The sequence below is a fragment of the Myotis nattereri genome, assembly GCF_964212035.1.
Source record: "Myotis nattereri genome assembly, chromosome: 2".
Taxonomy (NCBI): Eukaryota; Metazoa; Chordata; class Mammalia; order Chiroptera; family Vespertilionidae; genus Myotis; species Myotis nattereri.
The window spans coordinates 125,856,725-125,882,774 of NC_138076.1; the positions used below are offsets into that span (position 1 = coordinate 125,856,725).

The following is a 26,050-nucleotide window of genomic DNA, read 5'->3' on the forward strand; positions in this document are numbered from 1 at the left end:
GGGTTCAGGCTGGGCTGAGGGGATTCCCCCCACTTAACAAATTTCGTGCACCGGGCCTCTAGAGCATATATAGAAATCTTCTGAAGAAAGATGCCATGAACTTTTTCCATAGCCTTTAAAATATTTCCCAGTAAATTTCCTAGTTAGAAAAGATGTTCATATTGTGGATAGATATAGAAAAAGCAGGACATGGTTCTGGACATCGTAATATTTTAAAAGAACAACCAAAAACAATTCTTATAATTGACTTTATGTTATCTAAGTGGATGAAAGATATAAAAAGTGTATATTTTGTGCTACTATTTATTCTGTGACTCCAATGCCATCTGCAGTAATAATCATATCCATTTTAGATACAGAACTTGGTTGAAAGATCAGCAACTTTCCACTCTGAGTGCCTATTTCAAATATAATTACAGAAGTGAAATTCATAAAGTTTTTGCTAAGGATCTTGTACAAAATCATGCAAAAAAGGGAATTAAGAACGGAATCTAAGTTCCTAAAGATAGTGAATTTTATTCTTAATTTCTTTCTTTCACCTCTCCACCAATGCAATTTTCTGTATTTCAATGATGGCCCATATGCTATTAGAGTGTATAGGGACAGAACATAATGAGAGTGAAATTTTTAAAAATTTGAGTTTCACTGACCATGTGGTTCTTTCAACTTACTCCTGCGCTGGGTTCTAGCATAAAGTACCACCTGCTGGACAACTTCCAGTTGCTCTTCAATTCGGGGAAAATGAAAGTCAGTGCACTCTTGGCAAACTGTGGCAAAATCTAAGGAACCCAAAACATGTACAAACTTTAAAAGTGAACTATCAAATATTAAGTATTTACTTACAGACAAGGAGATCCGGTGAAATAGAACATAAAATTCACAAGTATGATTTCTTATACTTGTCCTTTCAACAATTATGTCTTATGAAGTTAAGGTACAGCAATTTTGTTTTTATCAGAAACAATCTCTCCATCACTCAAAAGAGTAAACAATAGACAAGGAAATTTTAAGGTAATTCCAAGTCTTCTTTAAACAATAGATAGTTTGGTCATAATCCAGTCACAAATAGACTTTCTTCAAGCTTCCTTTAAAAAGTTAATATATTTTAAAACAGTTTATATATTGAAATCTTTTAAATAATCATAAAAAATGAGTTGTATTTTGAGGGAAGGTATACATTTTACCTAGCACATTTAAGAAATAGGTTATTTAAAAAACAAAAAGGTACAAATGGATAAATTAAAATTCACTAAGCCAGGATCTGTTTCTAAATTGAAACTACATTTATCTTTCTTTTTTAAGCTATTGCTATTCTTTTCTTAAAAAAATATTTTTTTATTGATTCCAGAGAGGAAGGGAGGGGAGAGATAGAAACATCAATAATGAGAGAGAATCACTGATTGGCTGCCTCCTGCACACCCCTCCACTGGGGATCGAGTTTGCAACCAGGGCATGTGCCCTTGACCAGAATTGAACCTGGGACGCTCTAGCCACTGAGCCAAACCAGCTAGGGCTACATTTATATCTTGATTATTCTGTTTGTTGTACCTTGAAACAAGGAACATGTAAAAGCATTGTTTATAATATAATACAATTTTAAGAAAAATTAAATATTCCAAAGCACCATGCCCATGTTAAAGCATGAAACAAATCTAAAATAGCTGTGACTGAACAGGTTGTTTGGTCTACTTGAACACTGGGATGACTACAAATTTTTTTCAACTTTTCCATAATTTAATTACTTTCTTTGTAAGAATAGTATTTTTAAAAGAAATTTAATGAAATAAATATGTATAATGGTAACTTACCTCTTTTAATACCACTATATGAATTAATTCTATTATCTACTAGTAAAACCAGGCCACAGAGAGATGTGGAATAAAGTGACAGAGCTGTCTGGAGTCGATGGAGTTTCACACCACTTCGATGATTTCTTTTGTGCTTACAGAAATCCAGCATGTCTGCTCTCAGCAATCTCAAATTATGCATGGTCTTCAACTGAGCTCCTAGGGGATATAGGCAACAACCCCAAAAAGATACTTAGCTGAAAAATCTAGTACAACAGAATGCAAATTTCTATGACAAGCATCCCGATAAATCTGTGCTACAAATTACTGAAACTAGGCCTTGCATTTTCCCATTTTAATAACTAGTAATATTGAATCTTTCTATTTGCAAAAAGTAATATATAAGCTAAAACTTATAGCCAAAAATCTGTAGGTTTTTTTGGAGCAGAATATACTTTGTAATTAAAACTAACATAGGTATGTTTTACTCACATGCTAGGAATTTTTCTTATAGCATACAAAAAGCTTCACAACTTACAATACATTATGACTGTAAAAAATTAATATACTTACCTAAGTGAATGGTAAAACTTTCTTCTAACTTTCTCTGTTCCTCATAAATCCTTCCATTTGGTTCTACTGATTCTCTGAACTGACTTGGTTGAACTTTAATTTCTTCACTGAAATTAATAAAATTATTGATTTGGGGGGGGGATGTTTATCAAGAACTTGTAAACTTTTCTTTTAAAGAAAAGAAAGGTTCCTAACAAAATGACAAACTAACATATGAGAGTAACTGTTAATTTATTCCTAAACTTATCCTTAATCCATGATGACAAATAAGATCATAAGTACCAAGAGGTTCTAAAGTTCCCACTTGTTCTTTCATTTCCTCACAGTAAATAATGCACATAATTCATTTTCAGTTGCTATCATATCAATTCATATATTATCATTTTATATTTCTTTGTGGCCTACGAGAATGATTAAAAGAAGTGACCAACTTATCACTTTAAAAATAACATTTAAAAAATACATACTACTGATTGTATGTATTGCGGTAGACAAAATTAGAAAATAGGCAAAGTGAAAGAAATGAAAATTAAAAATAAAACATCACATGGATAAAGGACTTAAATATACAATGGGAAACCATAAAAATACTAGAAGAATCCAAAGGCAACAAAATCTCAGACATATGCTGAAGCAATTTCTTCACTGATACAGCTCCTAGGGCATTGGAAACTAAAGAGAAAATAAACAAATGGGACTATCTCAAAATAAAAAGCTTCTGCACAGCAAAAGAAACCATCAACAAAACAACAAGAAAGCCCACTGCTTGGGAGAACATATTGGCCAATGTTATCACGGATAAGGGTTTAATCTCCAACATTTATAGGGAACTCATATAACTTAACAAAAGGAAGATAAACAATCCAATCAAAAAATGGGCAAAGGACCTAAATAGACACCTTTCAAAAGAGGACATTCAGAAAGCCAAGAGACATATGAAAACATGTTCAAAGTCACTGATCATCTGAGAGATGCAAATCAAAACAACAATGAGGTACCATCTAACACCTGTCAGAATGGCTATCATCAACAAATCAACAAACGACAGGTGCTGGAGAGGATGTGGAGAAAAAGGAACACTCGTGCACTGCTGGTGGGAATGCAGACTGGTGCAGCCACTATGGAAGACAGTATGGAGTTTCCTCAAAAAACTTCAAATGGAACTCCCATTTGACCCTGTGATTCCACTTCTAGGAATATATCCCAAGAAACCAGAAACACCAATCAGAAAGGATATATGCATCCCTATGTTCATAGCAGCACAATTCACCATAGCTAAGATCTGGAAACAGCCTAAGTCCCCATCAGCAGATGAATGGATTAGAAAACCGTGGTACATCTACATAATGGAATACTATGCTGCTGTAAAAAGGAAGGAACTCTTACCATTTGCAATGGCATGGATGGAACTGGAGAGCATTATGCTAAGTGAAATAAGCCAGTCAATGAAGGAAAAATACCACATGATCTCACTCATTTCTGGATAATAAAGACCATTATAAACTTATGAACAAAAACAGATACAGAGGCGGAGCTACCTCGAACAAACTGTCAAACTACAGCAGGAAGGCCGGGGAGGGTTGGGGGGCAGGAGGGCGAGTTAAGAGATCAACCAAAGGACTTGTATGCATGCATATAAGCATAACCAATGGACATAAGACACTGGGGGGTAGGGGAGGCCAGGGTATTGTCAAGGGCGGGGAAAAAAGGAGACATATGTAATACTCTTTGTAATACTTTAAGCAATAAAACAATAAAAAAAGAAAGAAAAAAGAAAAGAAAATATATATTTTATGAAGAAAAAAAATAAAAAAAAAATAAAACATCACATAATAATAGAAAAAAAATAAAGTTAATTTTGATGTATTTTTTTCCCATCAACATTCCCCTCCCATTAAAGGACTTCTCTATTTGCCCTACTTTGCTCTTGTATTTCCTGAAAAGGTTTCCATGGAGGCACTTTAACTGTACAGTTGTTCAATTCAAATTTCATTGTATTGTTAGGGACAGAAATAGAATAGTGAGGACTAGTCCTATATAATAAAAGAGAAACATGTAAATTAACTGTCACTCCACCATGCTCAAGCCACGCCCACAAGCCATGCCAACCAGCCAATCAGGAGTGAGTACTCAAATTAACCCAACTAAGATGGCGGTGGCCACGGAGCTGGAGTGAGAAGGAGGCTTGGGTTGCCCCTGGCGATGGAGGAAGTCAAGCTTCCCTCCTGCACTGGCTGGCCCCTGGCTCGGCTCAAGGCTACAAAGTTTCAATTATAGAAGATAAATAAATCCCAGAAAAAAAAGAAAAAAGAAAAAAAGGAGAGGCTGGTAGCTTGGGTTGCTGGGGGGTGTGGCCAGCCTGAAAAGGGCCCTCAACCCCTCACCCAGGCTGGCCAGGCACTCCAGCGGGACTCCCTAACCCTGAAGGGGCTGTGGCCAGCCTGCAAACAGCCATCAGCCACTCACTCAGGCTGGCCACACCCTCAAGGGGAGAGGGTCCCTGCTGAGGGGCTTGACCAGCCTGCAAACAGCCCTCAGTCCCTCACCCAGGCTGGCCAGGCACCCTGAAGGTGCTGTGGCCAGCCTGCAAACAGTCATCAGCCACTCACCCAGGCTGGCCAGGCACTCCAGCAGGGACCCTCACCCTGATCTGGGACACCCTTCAGGGCAAACCAGCCTGCCCCGACCCATGCACCAGGCCTCTATCCTATATGATAAAAGGGTAATATGCAAATTGACCCTAACAGCAGAACGACTGGGAATTACGGGTCACTATGACACACACTGAACACCATAGGGCAGATGCTCAATGCAGGAGCTGCCCCCTGGTGGTCAGTGCACTCCCACAGGGTGAGCTCTGTTCAGCCACAAGCCAGGCTGACGGCTGCCAGCAGAGCAGTGATGGCGGGAGCCTCCTACCTCCTCAGCACCGCTAAGGATGTCTGACTGCAACTTAGGCCTGGTCCTTGCTGGCAAGTGGACATCCCCCGAGGGCTCCTGGGCTGCCAGAGGAATGTCTGACTGCCAGTTTAGGCCTGACTCCTTGGGGAATGGGCCTAATCCAGCAGGTGGACATCCCCTGAGGGGTCCCAGACTGCGAGAGGGCACAGGTCGGGCTGAGAGACCCCCAGGCTGAGGTCTCTAGTAGTTTAATAATAATGCATCCATCTGCCTATTTGAAAACAGTTTAATAATAAAGCATCCATCTGCCTGTTTGTTCCCAATCCATAAATATTTACTGAGTATGTCTTATGTGCCAGTATCAAGAGCCAGACACTTGACAAGGATTTGGGTATACAGTAGAAAAGAGATGTATTTTTTTGTCTTCAAGGCAAGACTAATGGGGAAGACTGACATTACACAAATAAAATGCTACTTCTAAATGTTTATAGTATATACCAGTTGATGCTAGAAATAGGATCATTATACTATGCTAAGTATATTTCCAGTTGAATATACTTTAGGATTTAAAAGAAAGATATTCTCAAATATAAATATACTAGAGGCCCAGTGCACGAAATTCATGCACAGCGGCGGCAGGGCGGGGGGGGGGGGGGGGGGCTTAGCCCAGCCTGCACCCTCTCCAATCCGGGACCCTTGGGGGGATGTCCAACTGCCGGTTTAGGATCGGGCCTAAACTGGCAGTTGAACATCCCTCTCACAATCTAGGACCACTGGCTCCTAACTACTCACCTGCCTGCCAACCTGATCACCCCTAACCGCCTCTGCCTGCCAACCTAATTGCCCCTAACTGGCCCCCTACAAACCTGGTCGCCCCAACTGCCTCGCCCTTCCAATCTGGTTGCCTCCAACTGCCCCCCCTGTTGGCCTTGTCGCCTCTCACTGGACCCCCTGCTGGCCTAGTCACCCCCAATTGCCCCCCTGCCGGCCTGGTCGCCCCCAACTGCCCCCCCTGCCAGCCTGGTTGACCCTCACTGCCCCCCAGCCAGCCTGGTCGCCCCTAACTGCCCCCTCCACCGAACTGGTCACTCCCAACTGTCCCCCCACCAGCCTGGTTGCCCCTCACTGCCCCCCCCCTGCTGGCCTGGTTGCCCCCAACTGTCCCCCCTGCTGGCCTGGTCACCCCTCACTGCCCCCCCTGCCAGCCTGGTCACCCAACGCAGCCTGCTGTTCGGTCATTTGGTAAACCCTCACTGTCCCTGCTGCCAGCCTGGTCGCCCCATGCATCATGCTGCTCAGTCGTTTGGTCATCCCTCACTAACCCCCCTGCCAGCCTGGTTGCTCCACACAGCCTGCTGCTCAGTCGTTTGGTTGTCCCTCACTAACCCCCCTGCTGGCCTTGTCACCCCACTCAGCCTGTTTGGTCATCCATTCAGTTGTTTCGATGTGACGGCCCCTGGCTCTTTATATATATATATATAGACTAGTGGCCCGGTGCACGAAATTTGTGCATGGGAGGAGGGGTGTCCCTCAGCCCAGCCTGCACCCTCTCCAATCTTGGACCCTTTGGGGGATGTCGACTGCCAGTTTAGGCCTGATCCCAGGATGTCCGGCAGGCCTGATCCCAGGATGTCCGACTGCCGGGATCGGGCCTAAACCTGCAGTTGGATATCCCTCTCACAATCCTGGGCCGCTGGCTCCTAACCGCTCACCTGCGTGCCTGCCTGATTTCCCCTAACCGCTTCTGCCTGCCAACCTGATTGCAACCTAACTGCTCCCCTGCTGGCCTGATTGATGCCTAACTGCTCCCCTGCTGGCCTGACTGATGCCTAACTGCTCCCCTGCTGGCCTGATTGATGCCTAACTGCTCCCCTGCTGGCCAGATCACCCCCAAGGCTTTTATTAGTATAGTATAGTATGAAATTTTCACAGAAAATTTCACTAACCCTGCTTTACAATAAGGGCTTGATGATTGAATCATTGGGGCCACACACCAAGATTTCCTTTCTTTGAATACTGGAGGGAATAATTATCTTATCTTTAAGTTGCCCTAAACATCAAATAAGATAATGGCTTAGAAAAGTATAAAAGCACCATATAAAGACAACTGTCTTTTTCAAGTACTGAAAAGACAATAAAATGGTAAAATGAAAAACACTATTTTTATTCTCCCCCTTCCTTCCTTTACAGCCTTTATTTAAACTTTGAAATTTAGAAAAATTTCACTATTTTCATTTCTTTACATTCAATATTATTTTGTATTAGTTTCAGGTTTTATATTAGTTACAGAATAGTGGTTAGACAATCATATACTTTATAAAGTGTCCCCCGATATTTCCAGTACCCACCTGGCTTCATACCGTCATTACAACACTATTGACTATATTCCCTATTTAAGTGACAAAGGTTTACAGGTTCCTTCCAACCTTTCTTTTGTGTTGCTCGCCCTTCCTGTTCTTTCTCACGTCTTCACTCATTTTCTTTATATAGTATCTCATTTGGCCCTCAAAGCTCAGTGAAGGCACTGGGACACGCTTAATCCATTTTACAGACCAGGAAACTGAGGCCAATTCCAGTTCGCTATGGAACTGGATTCAGCGTGCAGGGAGCCCTCACAGCCGGCTCTCCGCCTTTCCTAAGGGACAGCCGCAGGACAAACAGAACAAACCTCCCCGTGAGGCTTCCGAGCCTCATTCTCCAGCACCTCTTCATCGTGGATGCTCCACATTCTTTCCTCTCCCCACTCCCACCCCCATTCTTTACTGCCTCCCCTTCTGGGGAGCAGGTGGTAGGCTTGGCATTCACTGTGCAGGCAAGCGCCCCCATGGGGAGGGGCGGGAACTGGGCGCAGGGTGGGCGCAGGCTTGCTTTTGGGCCAAGGCGGGAGCAGGAGCCCCAGCCTCTCAAGTGTGCAGGCCACAGCAAGGCCCCAGTTAGCGCCAGGAGCTTCACCAAACCACTGCAGTGGGGTAACCAACAGTGCGGCGCTCCTCCACTGAGGTGGTGCTGCCCCTCAACCCCCGCCTCAGGGCTGCGAGTTTGTGCCCCTCTGCCCGGGCGTCCTTCCATGCTGGCAGTCATTGCCTCTTGTTTCCCACGTCTTGGGGCCACTGCAGAACTTCGCTCTCTGCAGACGAGGCAGATCCCCGCCCGCCAGCACCCTACCAGGCCTGAGACCCCTCCAGTGCACCCCGCCTTGGCGCCGCTCTGCGCCCCTTGGGCTGCCCGCCTCCTGGCCAGCAGCTTCGCTGAAGCCATAGCGCTTGCCCCTCAGGCGGAGACCTGTCCACATGCCTGCAGACGCCATGGCCGCGGCTCCTGGCTGGCCGCTTTGCCAAAGCTTCCTCTTCCTTCATGTGCTCTCCTCAGACCCCCAGGAGCTTGGCCCTGGCGGCCCTGCCCTTCCATGGCTCCCTGCAGCCCCGGCTCAACTCAGCTCTCCCAGGCCGCCTGCCTGTCAGGAAGCTGCCGGGGCACCTTGCTGCGGGCAGTGCGGTTCTGGAGCAGGGGCTGGGGGCCTGGGTCCGGACAGTGCAGCGGCGGAGGCGGTGGCAGCAGAGCGGAGAGGCTGCATTGGCCCGCCTGAGTGGGCAGGTCATGCCTTCCTTCCTGCTCGCCCCTGCGGCCCCGGCCGGGTCCACAGGCCTGGACACTGCCGTGATTAGCCCGCCGGATTGGTAACAGGCCTTGACACTTCAGCAGTGGGGCTGAGGGGACTGGGCGCCGCCATCTTTGTGACGGAGTGACAAAGTGACGGTTAATTTCCATACTACTCTTTTATTAGATAGGGTAGCCGGGAAATAACAAAGCACTGTCAAGCTCTTGGGTTATCTATAAAATATAATGTAATTAGGCCATAAGGAACCATGCAAGTTATAAATCACGAAAAGTCCTCTATACTACTTTTGTACTTTGTACATGCTATTACTGTACCTATTGCTCTATGTAGTTTTATTTTATTTACAGGTCTCCAATCTCTCTAGAATATAAGCTCCACATGGGCAGGTAACGTTTTTATTTTTTTGCTTTGATAATACTTAGCATTTAAGATGCATTCAACTAATGTTTATTGCACTGAAGGAAACCACTTTAAAGAAACAAGAGATAGTACTTGGGGTATTTAGTTATATACACCTAAGAAATTTACAAGGCTAAGTTCTAGGGGAGAAACCACTATTTTAAACCAACCAATTAATCCTCTTCCAAAATAATCCACATAAAATTTATAAAACAAAAGGCTTTTTAAAGAACCCATCCAATTTGGAATCCCACCAAAGCTGTTTGCAGCAGCTTTTCCATATGAATGTCTTGTCGTGGCTCAGGCTTCGGACTTCCCTAAAATCTTTCAAACAAGCAGCAGCTGGCATCAGTATGCCCCATACCTATCAATAGGTGCCCAAGACTCAGCACTAGCACCAACCTATGTTGATTCACAGCTTGGTCTCGCCTGAACACTTCTAAGCCCAATATAAGTAGCAGCCATCTGAAGATTGCTCTGTAGCTCCTGCCAGGTGGCCCCAGGCAATGCCTGACTTTGCACCTCCCAGGAGGCCCCAGAACCAGTGCACCTGGTGGACAGCTTCAGACCATACTAGAGTACAACTCTACACATCCACAAGTGACACACTCAAGTGGCAGACTCAGTGAGCACCAAAGCCCCACTGAAGCAAGTCCTGCTCCACAGGGGTGTCTCCTGCACAGCAGCTCTTCCATTATAGTCACAGCTGGTCCTCACAGCAAACTGGTCTGGAGGTCAATTCCTCCCAGTGATACCAATGGCAATCAAGGCTCAACTACAACAAGAGTGTGCACATAGCTCACTCAGGGGCACTGCTAGAGTACCCTACCCAGTTCAGGTGACTGCGGAGGCTGAACTACTGGACCCTACAGGACATCTCCTATACAAGGCCACTCTACCAATTCCAGGAGACATAGCAGCTCTGCCTAATACACAGAAATAAACTCAGGGAAGCAGCCAAAATGTGGACACAAAGAAACGTAACAAATGAAAGAACAGAACAAATCCTCAGAAAAAGAACTAAGTAAAATGAAAGCAAGCAAACAACTACATATAGAGTTCAACACAATGGTTATAAGGTTGCTCAAGGATCTTAATGAAAGCTTCAAGGGACTTAGTGAGACTTTCAAGGACCTTAGTGAGAATTTCAAAGACATGAAAAAGGACCAGTCAGAAATTAAGCACACACTAACTGAAATGAATAATTTACTGGGATTCAACAGTACAGTAGAGGATTCCAAGAATCAAATTAATGATTTGGAATATGAGGAAGCAAAAAAACAAACAAACACCCAATCATAAGAGCAAAAAGAAAAAAGAACCCCAAAATATGAAGATATTGTAAGAAGCCTCTGGGACAACTTCAAGCATACCAACATTAGCATCATGGGGGTACCAGAAGGAGAAGAGAGAGAAAAAGATATTGAAAACCTATTTGAAGAAATAATGACAGAAACCTTGCCCTATCTGGTGAAAAAAATAGACTTACAAGTTCAGGAAGCGCAGAGAGTCCCAAACAAGAGGAACCCAAAGAGGCCCACACCAAGACACATCTACAATAATAAAAGCATAATATGCTAATTAGGCCAGATGTTTTTCCAGACGACCTTCTGGATGAAGCCTGGGCTGTGGGGGAAGCCCGGGCCCCGGGTGCCTGCCAGCAGCTGGAGGGAAGCCCAGGTCCTGGGTGCCAGAGGGAATCCAGTGCCGGCAGCCAGGGGAAGAAAGGCCTACTCTTGCACAAATTTTGTGCATCAGGCCTCTAGTCATAAATAAAATGCCAAGGGTTAAAGACAAAGAGAGAATCTTAAAAGCATAAAGACAAAAGCAGTTAGTTACCTACAAGGGAACACCCACATGACTATCAGCTGATTTCTCAACAGAAACTTTTCAGGCCAGTAGGGAGTGGCAAGAAATATTCAAAGTGATGAAGAGCAAGTACATATAATCAAGATTGCTCTACCCAGCAAAGCTCTCATTTAGAATTGAAGGTCAGATAAAGAGTTCACAGACAAGACAAAGCTAACGGAGTTCATCACCACCAAACCAGTATTATATGAAATGTGGTATTCTTTAAGAAGAGGAAGAAGAAGGAAAAAAAAAAGATAAAAAATATGAACAATAAAATGGCAATAAATACTTATCTATCAACAATTGAATCTAAAAATCAAAATAGATGAACAAGGAATCTAATGAACAAAACAAACTGATGAATAAAATAGAACCAGAGGCATGGAAATATGGAACAGACTGATGAATCTCACAGGGAAGGGAGGGGGCGGGGGATGAGAAGAAATTAACCAAAGATCTTATATGAATGCTAGAGGCCCAGTGCACGAAATTTGTGCAAGAGTAGGCCTTCCTTCCCCCAGCTGCCGGCACCAGCTTCCCTCTGGGACCTGGGACCCAGGCTTCCCTCTCTCTGGCCACTGGCAGGCACCCGGGACCTGGGTTTTCCTGTGGCTGCCAGCAGGCACCTGGGACCTGGGCTTCCCTTGCAACCCCAGCTTCGTCCAGAAGGATGGAAGGACGTCCAGAAGGATGTCAGTCTAATTAGCATATTATGCTTTTATTATTATAGATATGTATTACTTATGAACACAGATAATAGGGTGGTGAAGGCCTGGAGTGGAGTAGGAACCTGGTGGAGGAGGGCAATGGGGGAAGAAAAGGGGGACATCTGTAATACTCTCAACAATAAAGATTTTTTTAAAAAAGCATAAAATTACCTTGAATTTTCTTTGGTAACTTAAAAATACCTACAACTAAAAAGGTTCAATTTTACAATAAACACAAATTATTAATAACAGTGAACTTTCATCTAATAAGAATAATACATGATTAATACCTGAGGGAACTGTTGTTGGGGTTTTTTAGGTCCTGATGAAGTTTTATCACCCATTCCTGATACTCTTGTTTTTGGATGGCAGTCGATTGTTTTAATTCATTTGACCATTTATTTTCTAAGTCCTAAACACAGACAATATACCAACTAGTTAATTTTTTTATGAAAATAAGTAAGAAAAAAAAAATAACTGCATATCTAAAATCCATTGTACTTTACTTACTTGTTGGGATTCAAAATGCTGAGCAGCCAGTGAATTTACATCTTGATCTGTCAGTGATTTTCCCAACTCCTGCATCACTTTTTCCATTTCAATACCTTGTCTAAAACATAAATAAGAAGATCACATATATCATTAGAATTTTAAGGTAATATGACCACTCCAGATTCATTGAACAATCTCTAGAAAGTAAAAATAAAATTTTTATTTTATAGGAATATGTCCAAGAATGGCAACTATAATACCTGGAAAACATTATAAAGCCTTTTCAGTGGAGATGTGGAAATAATAATGATAATTTCATATAATATTAACAACATCATTTGTACAGCTAAATTTTTATTAATTGATTGATTTTAGAAAGAGGGAGGGAGGGAGAGAAAGAGAGAAATATAGATTTGTTGTTCCACTTATTTATGCATTTATTAGTTGCTTCTTGTATGTGCCCTGACCAGAGATTGAACCCACAACTTTTGTGTATCGGGATGATGCTATACCCAACTGAGCTACCCAACAACGGCCCTGTGAAGCTAAATTTTAATCTAAATTTAATGCAAAATGAAAGCCGTCAAAATCTAGGTCATCTTTCAATTTCCATGGCTAATGTTTAAAAGTCCAAACCCCATTTCATCTGAAGATTTCCTCAAAGATATTCTGCAATTCCAACTTAAACACATTTTCTATTTATTTGTACATGAGTTAAAGTAATTCCAATCTTTGAAAGTTAGTTTATAAATAGAACCTGCCAATTAGACTCTAAAAATCAAACTGCTATTAAGTCACAAGTTGCCTTTACAGAGAAATATAAAACACTACTAAAAATATGCTTTAGTCTTACCTTATTCATCTATCCAAATAAATAATGTGCAGACACTAAAAATGGTTTTCCCTACAGGAAAAACTAATCAATGGTATTATAAGTTCATATAATGGTTATTTATGGGGGATATTGGTAGTGACTAGATGGACACCAGGAAGCCTTTGGCAGTGCTGGAAATACTCTATTTCTTGAGCTGGGTGATGATTACAGGGTGTACTTACTTTGTAAAAGTTTAGTGAGTTTACACCTACAGTTTGTTGCCTTTCTGTAATGTTATATTTTAATAAGTTCATTCAAATTTTCAAATTAAAAATTATCTTTTAATGCAATGTGTTAAAAAGTTTGTTCTAAAACATATTTTAAACAAACTTAGAAAGAATGAAACAGACATCAACTAAAAGAATTTTACATCATTCTAGTTAATTTAAATAAATGCTCTTAGAAGCAAGTTCATACTTCTTTATAACAACTGATTAAGATACTTATGTATATGATAAATGAAATTTATCCATACATCAGACACTTACATATTTCTATACATATCTTCTAATATTATATATTCAACACCACTTAGTCACCACTTAATTCTAATGTAGGTGACCCCCTTAACTTTTTAATAACTACTAGAGGTCAGGGGAGGATTATGCTAGCAAGTAAGATTTTTATTTAAAACAGAAATAACTGCTAAATATTTATAAAGACAAACTTCCATGTGAATGTATTAATATTTTACATTACACATGTTCCCTCTAGTGGATAAAATATATCACTGCCATTTATACATTTAAAAAAATATCTTGAATCTGGTATGCCAAAAGAAGCAAATTTCCAGTGAGGAAAAAGAAAGACTAATAAATAAGAACTCAACAAATAAAATGTCACGAATATTTTTTACCTTAAATGTATCAGAAACACAAGTAGCTAATGATATATAAGATGGGGCAAAAGTAGATTTACAGTTGTTTCTATAAAAAAATACCATAATTAACAAATAATACAATAAACTCTGTTTCATGTACTCACAACTATAAACCTACTTTTGTCCCACCCTGTATTAATAACACAGTATATATTTTTTATGATTAAGATCAAAGGGAATATTATATTTCAGACATATGTATGTAAGGCATGACAATTCTGACAACTGTATATAATCATGAACACACTCTGGAAAAAAAGATCATACACTGATGCTGTGCTTAGAAACTGTCTTTTTAAATATATATATTTTATTGATTTTTTTACAGAGAGGAAGGGAGAGGGATAGAGAGTTAGAAACATCGATGAGAGAGAAACATCGATCAGCTGCCTCCTGCACACTCCCCACTGGGGAGGTGCCCACAACCAAGGTACATGCCCTTGACCGGAATCGAACCTGGGACCCTTCAGTCCGCAGGCTGACGTTCTATCCACTGAGCTAAAACGATTAGGGCAGAAACTTTCAAAGATGTAAAATAGAATTAAAATAAAAGGAGATATAGGAAAATGTGTCACTTCTGCTCACACATTGGATAAATGAATTAAGCAAAATTTTGGGTGAAATTCCACAAATACTAGTGAATTCCAACTTACCTTAAGTATACTGTTCACCTTTGCGATAAATATTATGGACTTTAAGAGCAACATAGCTCATATTTCCTTTTTAAGCTAACAGTTTGAATATGTGAAAGATAAACTATAAAACTGTTTTAAAAAGAAATGTATTGCCCAGCTGACATGGCTCCATGATTGAGCGTCGACCTATGAACCAGGAGGTCATGGTTCGATTCCCTATCAAGGCACATGCCTGGGTTGTGAGCTCGATCCCTAGTGGGAGATGTGCAGGATGCAGCTAATCAATGATTCTTCTCATCACTGATGTTTCTATATCTTTCTCCCTTCTCCCTTCCTCTCTGAAATCAATAAAAATATATTAAAAAAAGAAATGTATTCAAATATTGATATTTTAGAAGGAAAAAAAGCAAAGTCCTATCAAGAATTTTGGCCAAAGGACATTTTAAAAATATAACGTAACAGCCTGGCCAGTGTGTCTAGTGGTTAGCACCAACCTATGGAGCAGGAGGTCACGGTTTGGTTCCTGGTCAGGGCACATGCCCCGGTTGTGGGCTGAATCCCCAGTGGGGGGCATGCAGGAGGTGGCCGATCAGTGTTTCTCTCTCATCAATGCTTCTATCTCTCTATCCCTCTCTTTTCCTCTCTATAAAATCAATAAAAATAGTTTTTAAAATAATAGCATAATAAAACTTTACTAAAAACTATTCCAGGATAGAGGGGAAAAAAGTCTAAAGTTCCAATAAATGCAGAAAATTAGTAAGTTAATTCAGCTTCCCAAAAGGTAAAAGTCTCAAAATACTGATGGCCACTACTGAAGTTTTCTGGGAGATGTAGTGACTAGGCAGCAAAATGGGCCACAATTTAGAGTAGCTCCCCAGATGAATAAAAGGACAGTAAAAGCTATTGATATAAACTATAGATGGCCAAGTTGGGAATTTTTTCATATACCTTAATAGGCAGAATGACTATAGTCCCAGAAAAACTGAGATCCAAGAACAAATTTAGAGAGAGTTATATTAGTTGAAGCCCTGGTAGGAAAATTCGTACATGGGTAGGTGCATAAAATTCGTACATGGGTAGGGTCCCTAGGCCTGGCAGGCAATCAGGGCCGATTGGGGCCTTCCTTCCCCCAGCTGCCAGCTAGGGCCTTCCTTTGTTCTGCACCACCCCCTGGTGGTCAGCACACATCATAGTGAGTGGTTGAACTCCTGAGGGGACAATTTGCATATTAGCCTTTTATTACATAGGATATTTAAAACTCTAATTTTATTTTGTTCTTATCTTGAAAATATATTCACAATTTTATTGGCTACATAATAAAGAACTAGAAAAAAGAATGTTTCTCTCCCCCAGGGACACAGCTTCAACTCTTTACCCAGTGGCAACTACCCAAACTACAGGTATCCCATCTAGAAAAAAATAAACTGCTTCAAAACAGCTAATCAGCAAACCCAAACACATAAAGAGTGACAAATGTCTCAAAACATCATATTCTTTTTGAACCAGAAACAGTTCTAATATCTTATTGGATATAAGAATAAAAAGTCCAAAGGAGTTGAATTATTATGAAAAGTTACAAATCTATGCAAAATAGGAATACTGATCTGGTACACAAAAGACAGTAGCCACAGGAAAAATGATTAAATCTATTTGCTATGATTTCTGTGTTTTAAGATTTTTTTTAAACTATGACAACCCTCAAAGTAACACATTATTCTCATCTTGCTAGTCCCAAAGTCTCTAATGAGAAGCTAATGAAGGCCAGAAGCAAACCAGTACATCATTTTAAATTTATTTCTTTGGGGCTAACTTCATAATATGCAATTTTTCCTAATAAACTTTCACAATTAAAGAAATTTTACATCAGCAACACTAAAAATTATCTTAATGCCACATATACCTAAAGTCTTATAAATAAATGTTTTTAACTTAATGCAATTAGAGTCAGCTAGATCAAAATGGGTTATTTGGAAGAAACGTGTCCTGAATTACTAATTATAGAATTACTAGGAAGCAGTCTAGAAAGTTATGCTTTAAAATAATGCTAACAATTTTTTACTTACTCTGAAGAAAAAAGTGGATCATAAAAACACTGCATACTCCATTAAGCAATTCATACAAAATGAATTCAAATCTAATCAACATTTCTTGGAATATTATTAGTGTTTTTGCTTTTCCCCCCCGAATGTAAATAAGCTTACAAAATGAACTGAGACTATGGACTTAGTCACAGCAAGGTTTTAAATGGGTCCTGAATAGGGAGGCAGTATGGTATAGTGCAGTGATGGCGAACCTTTTGAGCTCGGCGTGCCAGCATTTTGAAAAACCCTAACTTAACTCTGGTGCCACGTCACATATAGAAATTTTTTGATATTTGCAACCATAGTAAAACAAAGATTTATATTTTTGATATTTATTTTATATATTTAAATGCCATTTAACAAAGAAAAATCAACCAAAAAAATGAGTTCGCGTGTCACCTCTGACACGCGTGTCATAGGTTCGCCATCAGAGTGCTTAATAGCTTTAGAGTCAGACTTCCTGGTTTCAAATTCTAGCTTTTCCTTAGACAAGTTACTGAAGCCTCAGTTTCCTCATCTGCATAATGGGTATAACAGTAGGGTTGTGGTAAGGATGAGATAGGGCACCTGTTATAAACTGAATGTCTGTGTCCCCTTCAAGCTCATATGTTGAAACCCTAATCCCACGCCTCCCCCCCCCCCCCCAATATGATGGTATTGAAGGTAGGGCTTTGGGGAGGTAATTAGGCTTAAAAAAGGCCACGAAGTTGAAGTCCACATAATGGAATTAAAGGAAGAGATGCTAGAGCTCTCACTCTAGAGCTCTCACTCTAGAAGACACAGTAAGAGCACACAGTAAGGAAAGGCCATGTGAGCACACATCAATACGGTACTATCTATAAGCCAGGAGTAAGAAACAAATTTCTGTTGTTTACACTACCCAATGTATGGTATTTTGCTATAGCAGCCTGAACTGACTAAGACAGCATCCAAAGCATTTTGTACAGAAATAAGCTGTTCTTCTTATGAGAAATAGAATATATAAAGTCATCATTATTTATTTCAATAAATCACTTGAGAAGTTTTATAAACTTATGAGGATTTCCCAGTTGAAATTACACATGTAAACACACAAGAAAATTAATTTCTAATATTAAAGAATTTTTTCTATTTATTCTTCAATTTTATAACAAAATAAAAACAAGTTCTGCAGGACACATTTGATGATGTAACATTTAATTATGATAGTGCAAGAAATTTTAAATACCTCTCTCGTAATTTTTTCAGCTCCACATCTCTTTCACCAATCAGTTCTGAGATACTAACAAAGTAATTATGTTCCAAATTTAGGAGCGTTTCAGAGGCAGGAGAATGAATTAGGTCATGGTACACATCTGCAAAATCTTCATCCCAGCTGGGCTCTTCAGGCCTTGCATGCTCTAATGTGGTCTACAAATGATACACAGACATTCTTAAATCACGATGTAGGGTTTTTATTTAACACACTACAGAAAAGCATGTATATAATGATTCTATTTTTGTACATCAATCATGGACAGAAAGACTTTGTCTTTTTATATATGTGTATATATTGGTTATCTAGGATTATCTTAGTACACATGCAAAAATTAAAAGATGTCAACTAAGTTGTTAACATGAGTTACCTGGAGGCAGGGATGGGGAGGGGCTAATGTGGAAGAAGAGATGAGAAGTGTCCACAATAAAAACAAAACACTATGCTATAACCTAATTTCTGTAAAATAGCAAGGATGTGATCAACAAAATGCTAGTGATGGCTATTTTAGGACAGTGGGATTGGTGATGACCTTTGCTTTTATATAACTAGAGGCCCGGTGCACAAAAATCGTGAATGGGAGGGAGGGGTGTCCCTCAGCCTGGCCTACACCCTCTCCAATCTGGGACATCCCTCTCACAATCCAGGACTGCTGGCTCCTAACAGCTCACCTGCCTGCCTGCCTGATTGTTCCTAACTGCTTCTGCCTGCCAGCCTGATCGAAACCTAACTGCTCCCCTGAAGGCCTGATTGACGCCTAACTGCTCCCCTGCTGGCCTGATCGCCCCCAACTGCCCTCCCTTGCCTGCCTGATCACCCACAACTGCCCTCCCTTGCCTGCCTGATCACCCACAACTGCCCTCCCCTGCCGCAACCTGCCTCCTCAGCCGGGCCCTGCCTCCGCTGTGCACATGGCCATCTTGTGATGGCCATCTTGTGACGACATTAGGGCGTGATGTGTGAGGGCGTGATGACCACCTAGGCCCATGGTTGGCAAACTGCGGCTCGCGAGCCACATGAGGCTCTTTGGCCCCTTGAGTGTGGCTCTTCCTAAGCCTTAGGAGTACCCTAATTAAGTTAATAACAATGTACCTACCTATATAGTTTAAGTTTAAAAAATTTGGCTCTCAAAAGAAATTTCAATCGTTGTACTGTCGATATTTGGCTCTGTTGACTAATGAGTTTGCCGACCACTGACCTAGGCTATTATTAGTATAGATGTACTAGAGGCCTGGTGCACAACATTCGTGCACTCAGGGGGGGATGGGTAGAGGGGATCCCTCAGCCCGGCCTGCACCCTTTCGCAATCTGGGAGCCCTCGGGGAATGTCCAACCGATGGCTTAGGCCTGATCCCCTGGGGAGCAGGCCTAAGCTGGCAGTCAGACATCCCTCTGCAGCCTGGGAGCTCTCAGGGGATGTCTAAGGGAGTGCGCCTAAGCCATTAGTGCTGCCACAGAGGTGGGAGAGGCTCCTGCCACCACCACTGCGCTGGCCAGCCATGAGCCGGCTTCGGGCTCAACGGTGCTCCCCCTATGGAAGCATACTAACCACCAGGAGGCAGCTCCTACATTGAGCGTCTGCCCCCTGGTGGTCACTATGCATCATAGTGACTGGTTGTTCCGCCATTAGGGTCAATTTGCATACTACCCTTTTATTATATATAATAATAAAAGCATAATATGCTAATTAGACTGGACAGCCGAACAACTTTCTGGACATCCTTCCAGACCAACCTGTGGCAGCAGGGGCCGAGGCAGAGGGGGTTAGGGGCGACGAGGCAGGCAGGTGAGAGGTTAGGAGCGATGAGGCAGGCAGGCAGAGTGGTTAGGAGCCAGCAGTCCTGGATTGCAAGAGGGTGCAGGTCAGGCTGAGGGACACCCCCCCCCCGTGCATGAATTTGGTGCACCGGGCCCCTAGTATAGGATAATAAAAGGGTAATATGCAAATTGTCCCCTCGACTGGGAGTTTGATGGAGTTCGACCTGGGGGTGGGGCCGGCCTGCCAACCTTCTGCATCCCCTTCCCCCGGCCAGCGCTGGGCTGCTGGGGCCAGAGCCAGTGGGGAGACAAGCCCTCAGGGGGTCTGGACCTCAGCCCCAGTCCTTGCGGCAGTGGCGCTGGGCTGCTGGGGCCGGAGCCAGCGGAGACACAAACCAGCAGAGATGGCCCTGATTGAGCCGGTCCCTATGACGCCCAGTGTAGCCAGCAAACCAGCTGATCAGGGGTTGGGGCCTTCGGCCAGCCTTGCAGCCCCTCCCCGCTGCTGGCCTGCCCCTGATAGGACTCTCCCATCCTGATCAAGAGCAGGGCGTACAGAACCTGGACCCTTCCTGGCAGCCCCGAGTCCGTGAGGTTGAGAATTCTGATGGCCCTGATTGGGCCGGTCACTATGACATCCACTGTAGCCAGCAAACCAGCCCGATCAGGGGGTGGGGCCATCAGCCAACCTCGCAGCCCCTCCCCCCTGCCAGCCTGCCCCTTATATTACTCTCCCATCCTGATCAAGAGCAAGGTGCACAGAGCCTGGACCCTTCCTGGCAGCCCTGAGTCTGTGGGGTTGAGAATTCTGATGGCCCGGCCCAGAGAGTAGAGGTGCCTGACGGGCAGGGACAGGGACCACAGGCCTTCAGGGAGCACTGTAGAGTTCGCAAGGAGAGGAGAGGGCCTGCGAAAGGGGAGGAGGTGAAGCCAGCCGACATTAGGCCGAATCCAGCCCTTCCCCTCCAGAGGCAGCAAGACCTAAACCCAGAACACCAGCCCGAATCAGAAGAGCCCTAGGGAGGCTTCAGGAAGCTCTATGCAAAGCTGCGCATTGAGAACTAGAGACTTCGTGAGGCCCTGACCCAGACCACACTGGGGCTGGCACAGCTCAAGGTGGAGCTGGAGCACACCACGCAGAGGCAGGAGCACTTTGCAGAGAGGCTGACCCTCCTGGAGCTGGAGAGATTTGAACCCAGGGCTCTGGAGCACAAGGCTGCTGAGCTGGAAGAGGAGCTGAAGGGCCTGTCCAACTTCTGGGCTGACAACCAGTGCCTCAAGGAGAAGAACGTGGTGCTGATCCGCGTCATTAGCAAACTGTCCAAGTGACCCCAGAGGACTTGCCCCTGCAATCGCATTTATACGGCTGCTTCTGCCACATGCACCCCTTCCCCTATGTAAACATGAGTGACAGGGCTGCTGGGGAGTCTCTGAGAAGCCATAACCTCCCCTTGGGACCTCCAGGGTAGGGGAGGACAGAGCTCCCAGAAGCCAAGGGGGCCATCTGAGGCCAGGATGGAGACGGGAGGCTGAGCCAGGTAGGGGGACCAGGGCTGCAGGCAGGACCAGAGTAGCCACCCAGAAGTCCCCTTTCACATGTGCTGCCACCAGTCACCCCTCTAGCCCCTGAGCGGGGGTCTGAGAATGTGCCAAGCATCCCACTGGCCTGGGCCAGGTGGGCCTGTATATAGGGTCCGTGTGCAATAGGGAGGGACGTCTTCTATTTTTTGCTGCCCCGTCCCCAATGCTGTCCCAGGCAGGGGGAGAAGGTATTTTTGAGACATAGCACAGGCACCACAAATAAAAGTAGTGAAGTTGCCAAAAAAAAAAAAAAAAAAAAGTGGGCTGGCTGGCCAAGCCCCACCATAATAGGCCCGCAGCCCTTCCCTGAAACTGCCTGCCCTGATTGCACCCCCCTCCCCACCCCAATAGGGGGCAGAGCCAGCCAGCCAATCTCCTGTAGCCCCTCCCCCTGCTGGGCCCCACCCCAGATCAGCCCCCTCACCCTGATCAGGGGCAGGGCTGGCCAGCCAACCACCCATGGCTCCTCCCCCAAGCCGCTGGCCCCTGATTGGCACCCCCCCCCCCATTCAGGGGCGTGGCTGGCCAGCCCACCGACCATAGCCCCTCCCCATGGCCGACCCTGGCCCCAATCAGGCCAGCAGGAGGGGCATTTTGGGAGCGATCAGGCCAGCAGTTGGGGGCAATCAGGCTGGTAGGCAGAGTGGTTAGGGGCGATCAGGCAGGCAAGTGAGCAGTTAGGAGCCAGTGGTCCCGAACTGCGAGAGGGATGTCTGACTGCCAGTGCGGGATCAAGCCTAAACCGGCAGTCTGACATCCCCCAAGGGGTCCCCAATTGGAGAGGGTGCAGGCTGGGCTGAGGGAACTCTCCCCTACCCCCGCATGAATTTCATGCACGGGGCCTCTAGTACATTTATAAGGATGACCTGGGGTCAACAAGAAGTTAGAACTGAATCTGATATACCATGCTTAAGAAAGCAGGGAAATGTGTACTACATTTTAAAAAGATTTTCATCAAAAGGTGGTTAAGGTAAGTTTCATGATTTAAGTACACCACATCTGAAATATCTAAAATGGAGCTCATTCCCTCATAACCCTAGGTGACTGGTATTCCTATAAACATTCTGTTAACTTACTTCTTTATTAATGCTCCTATTATTTGTCTCAGTGTTACTGAAAGACTGTTTACTCATATGTTGCAAAGATGCTTTAGCACTCCTCTGTCTCTTCCACTACTCTGTCCTGCCTGCACCATCAGAGTCTGCTGTTGATCATAATTTGATTCTTCTAATCTCCACAATGCTGCATCTTCTCATCTCTGCCAGCCCTTCTGCAATCTATTACAGAGTTTCCTTTTCATTTTTTTAAAATATATTTTATTGATTTTTTACAGAGAGGAAGGGAGAGAGATAGAGAGTTAGAAAAATCGATGAGAGAGAAACATCGATCAGCTGCCTTCTGCACATCTCCTATTGGGGATGTGCCCGCAACCCAGGTACATGCCCTTGACCGGAATAGAACCAGGGACCTTTCAGTCTGCAGGCCGACGCTCTATCCACTGAGCCAAACCGGTTTTGGCCCTTTTCATTTTTAATTCCTTCCTTTTGGTCACTGATTCCCATCTTTCTTGAGCTTGTATTAAGCTGCTTGGCTTTTATAATTATCATTGACAGTGAGAGTCCAGATATATCCAGTGGGTATGTCTATAGCAATATTTGGGTTTTCTTATTTATTTTCCCGATTGTCAATATTTCTTTTTTTACTGTTAGAAATAGCTTCTTTGCTTTTTCTTTCCTTACTTCTTTAAAGATGATCAAGCTACTATAGTTCTAAAATCCTGGCATTGCTAGAACTCTGAACTCCAAAAAAACAAGAAGTGCTATGTACCTACTAATTTTACATAGGGTAGAACAGAGTACTTGCTTCAATTGATACTGATGATTTTAATTCACTGTTAATCTGTACTCTTGTGATTAAATAAGTTAATCAGTATAAAGTGTTATTATTTTGTACATTGGTGTTACTATTATTGTTACTATTATTAGGATCATTAATCTGAAAGATGGTCAAATTCCTATTTTTAGAATGGCTAAAGCACACAAAAAATAAGTAAAACCATAAATTTTATAAATATGGTAATTATTTTTTATAATAAGATAAAAGCCCAAGCTGGTGTGGCTCAGTGGATGAAGTGTCAGCCTGCACTGAAGAGACAGAGGAGTGCTGAAGCATCTCTGCAACATATGAGTAAACAGACTTTCACTAACACTGAGACAAATAATAGGAGCATTAAAAAAGAAGTTAACAGAATGTTTATAAGAATACCAGTCATCTAGAGTTATGAGGGTATGAGCTCCGTTTTCTGTAAACGGATTTCCTAGATATTTCATGATACTTACCTTAACCACCTTTTGATGATAATCTTTTTTAAATGTAGTACACATTTCCCTGCTTTCTTAAGCATGGTATATCAAATTCAGTTCTAACTTCTTGCTGACGGAAGGGTCCCAGGTTCAGTTTCAGTCAAGGGCACATGCCCGGGCTGCGGGCTCAGGAGGCAGCTGGTCAGTGATTCTCTCTTGTCACTGATGTTTCTATCTCTCTCTCTCTCCCTCTCCCTTCCTCTCTGAATCAATAAAAAGTATATACTAAAAAAAAAAAAAGATAAGCAAATAAGCATTTATTGACCTAGTATTCAGGAAGTTCTCTCTTTGGTTACATAAAATCAGGGAGAGGGGAGGTTTTGCTTCCAGATTTTATATCAAAATAACAACACTCCTAGAGGAGAAACTGCTTTCTTCAGTCATTCTTTCTTGAACACTCCTTCTTCCCCCAACTTCTCTACATGTTCCCACACTGATCCCACTGACTGCACAGTGTTACAACAGTCTGTGGATTTCTTTGTATCTTCCTACTAGATTGTATGCTTCCTGAGGGCAAAGACTTAGCCTCAGCTCTACACCCAACCCATTTCAGAATGGGTATAAAAATATTGGTTGAATAAATTAAGTGAAATTACTCTTTTAATACATCTTACAGCTTTATTTCTTTTTATCAGAAGAAAGATTATGATTCTTTAAATTGTAATTGTCACAGATTTTTTAAATAAAATAATTATGTTTTTAGTATTTAAAATAATATATGAGCATAGTGTCATCTTTTTTAGGAAACCTTACTGGGCACAGAGCAATCTGCTTAGAATAACAAATATGACCCCATAAAATTGATCTCTTTCAAAGTCTCATAGACTGAGCTACTTAAAGTGGAATGTAAGTTAATAAGCATAAAGTGTTATTATAGCTTGCAATTCATTCATTATAGCTTGCAATTATTAAATTTGTTTGTTTACATATTCCTGTATCTGGCTCTCTAAATAAAATGTAAATGTAAATTTCACTTGTGTCTGTCTCACTCGCTATTTTACACCCAACACCTAGTAGAGTACCTTGCATATAAGAGATTCTGAATATACTGTATTCCATCAATTCTAAGATACATATTTTTTTTATTATACAACTCTCAAAAATCAGTATATATTTTATATTTTTGGGCATTCTATCATAGTTTAAAAATAGAAGTGTTCTTAGTAGTAAATAAAATAATGGTATGTATTATGATCAATGGCATGTTAGACTTTATGAAATAAGATATATTTAAATGGAAAAATGAAGACGTTATATAACTATCTAAAAACAGTTAGAAGGTAAGTAAGAGGACAAAAGTAAACCAGATGAAAATAAGCTACTACTGCTAGTTTAAGGTTGCCAGATAAAATACAGGTCATCCAGTTAAATTAGAATTTCACATAAACATCAAATAATTTTTTACTATAAATATGTTCCACAGAATATGTGGAATATACTAATACTAAAATTATTAACTGTTCATCTGAAATTCTAATTTAACTAGTGTCCTGTATTATTAATTACTAATTCTGGCAACACTACGTTGGTTAGAGATACAAAGTAGTTTTTCATTTTATATACGCATTACATAAAGCATTGAGTCTTGGATACTTACCTTCATATAGAAAGGAAACAGTCAAGTATTAATATGCTAGTGGCCTGGGGCACGGATTCGTGCACATTGAAAGGAAATTAATTAGAAGAAATATTTTAATATAGCTATTCGCCCTTTCTCTATAATAGAAGTGTCAACCAAATTCACGATCGACAATGACAGACTGAAACACACGCATGCGACTGGTGCCAGCGAGAGCTTTATAAGTATCGCGCGTGCGCGAGTCAACTTAGCCTTTTATATATATAAACTTGCTTAGTTAGATCTACTTTCTGATTTAGCTAAACTTTTTCTAACCCAGTGAAGTACCCCAACTTCTCTTTCAGGTAATTGTCAGCAACACAGCAGTAAATACCAACATGAAGCAGATTATTATTGTAGACTAGAGGCCTGGTGTACAAAATTTGTGCACTGGGCGGGGGGAGAGGATCCCGCAGCCTGGCCTGTGCCCTCTTGCTGTCCAGGACCCCTCAGTGGACATCATCTTGCAGTTCAGGAGACCCTCACTCCTTACCACCTGCCTCCTCGCTGCTCTTTAGCACTGCTGTGGAGGCGGGAGAGGCTCCCATCACTGCTGCTGCGCCCGCCAGCTGTGAGCCTCGCTTCTGGCTAAACAGCACTCCCTCTGTGGGAGCGCACTGGCCACCAGGGGGCAGCTCCTGCATTGAGTGTCTGCCCCCTGGTGGTCAGTGCACATCATAGTGACTGGTTGGACAAA

At 42.5% G+C, this 26,050-nt stretch overlaps 1 protein-coding gene across 1 annotated transcript in view; it reads right to left on the bottom strand.

Annotated features, from left to right (window-relative positions):
- FERRY3 (FERRY endosomal RAB5 effector complex subunit 3) overlaps window positions 1-26,050 on the bottom strand; it is a 52,572-nt gene that overhangs the window by 21,740 nt on the left and 4,782 nt on the right. Inside the window, exons 4-9 of the mRNA XM_081084957.1 lie at window positions 18,007-18,188; window positions 12,348-12,447; window positions 12,128-12,249; window positions 2,361-2,467; window positions 1,809-2,006; window positions 651-779 (exon numbers count right to left, since the gene is read on the bottom strand). Of these exons, the coding sequence (XP_080941083.1) occupies window positions 651-779; window positions 1,809-2,006; window positions 2,361-2,467; window positions 12,128-12,249; window positions 12,348-12,447; window positions 18,007-18,188 (838 nt within the window). The remainder of the gene's footprint in view (window positions 1-650; window positions 780-1,808; window positions 2,007-2,360; window positions 2,468-12,127; window positions 12,250-12,347; window positions 12,448-18,006; window positions 18,189-26,050) is intronic.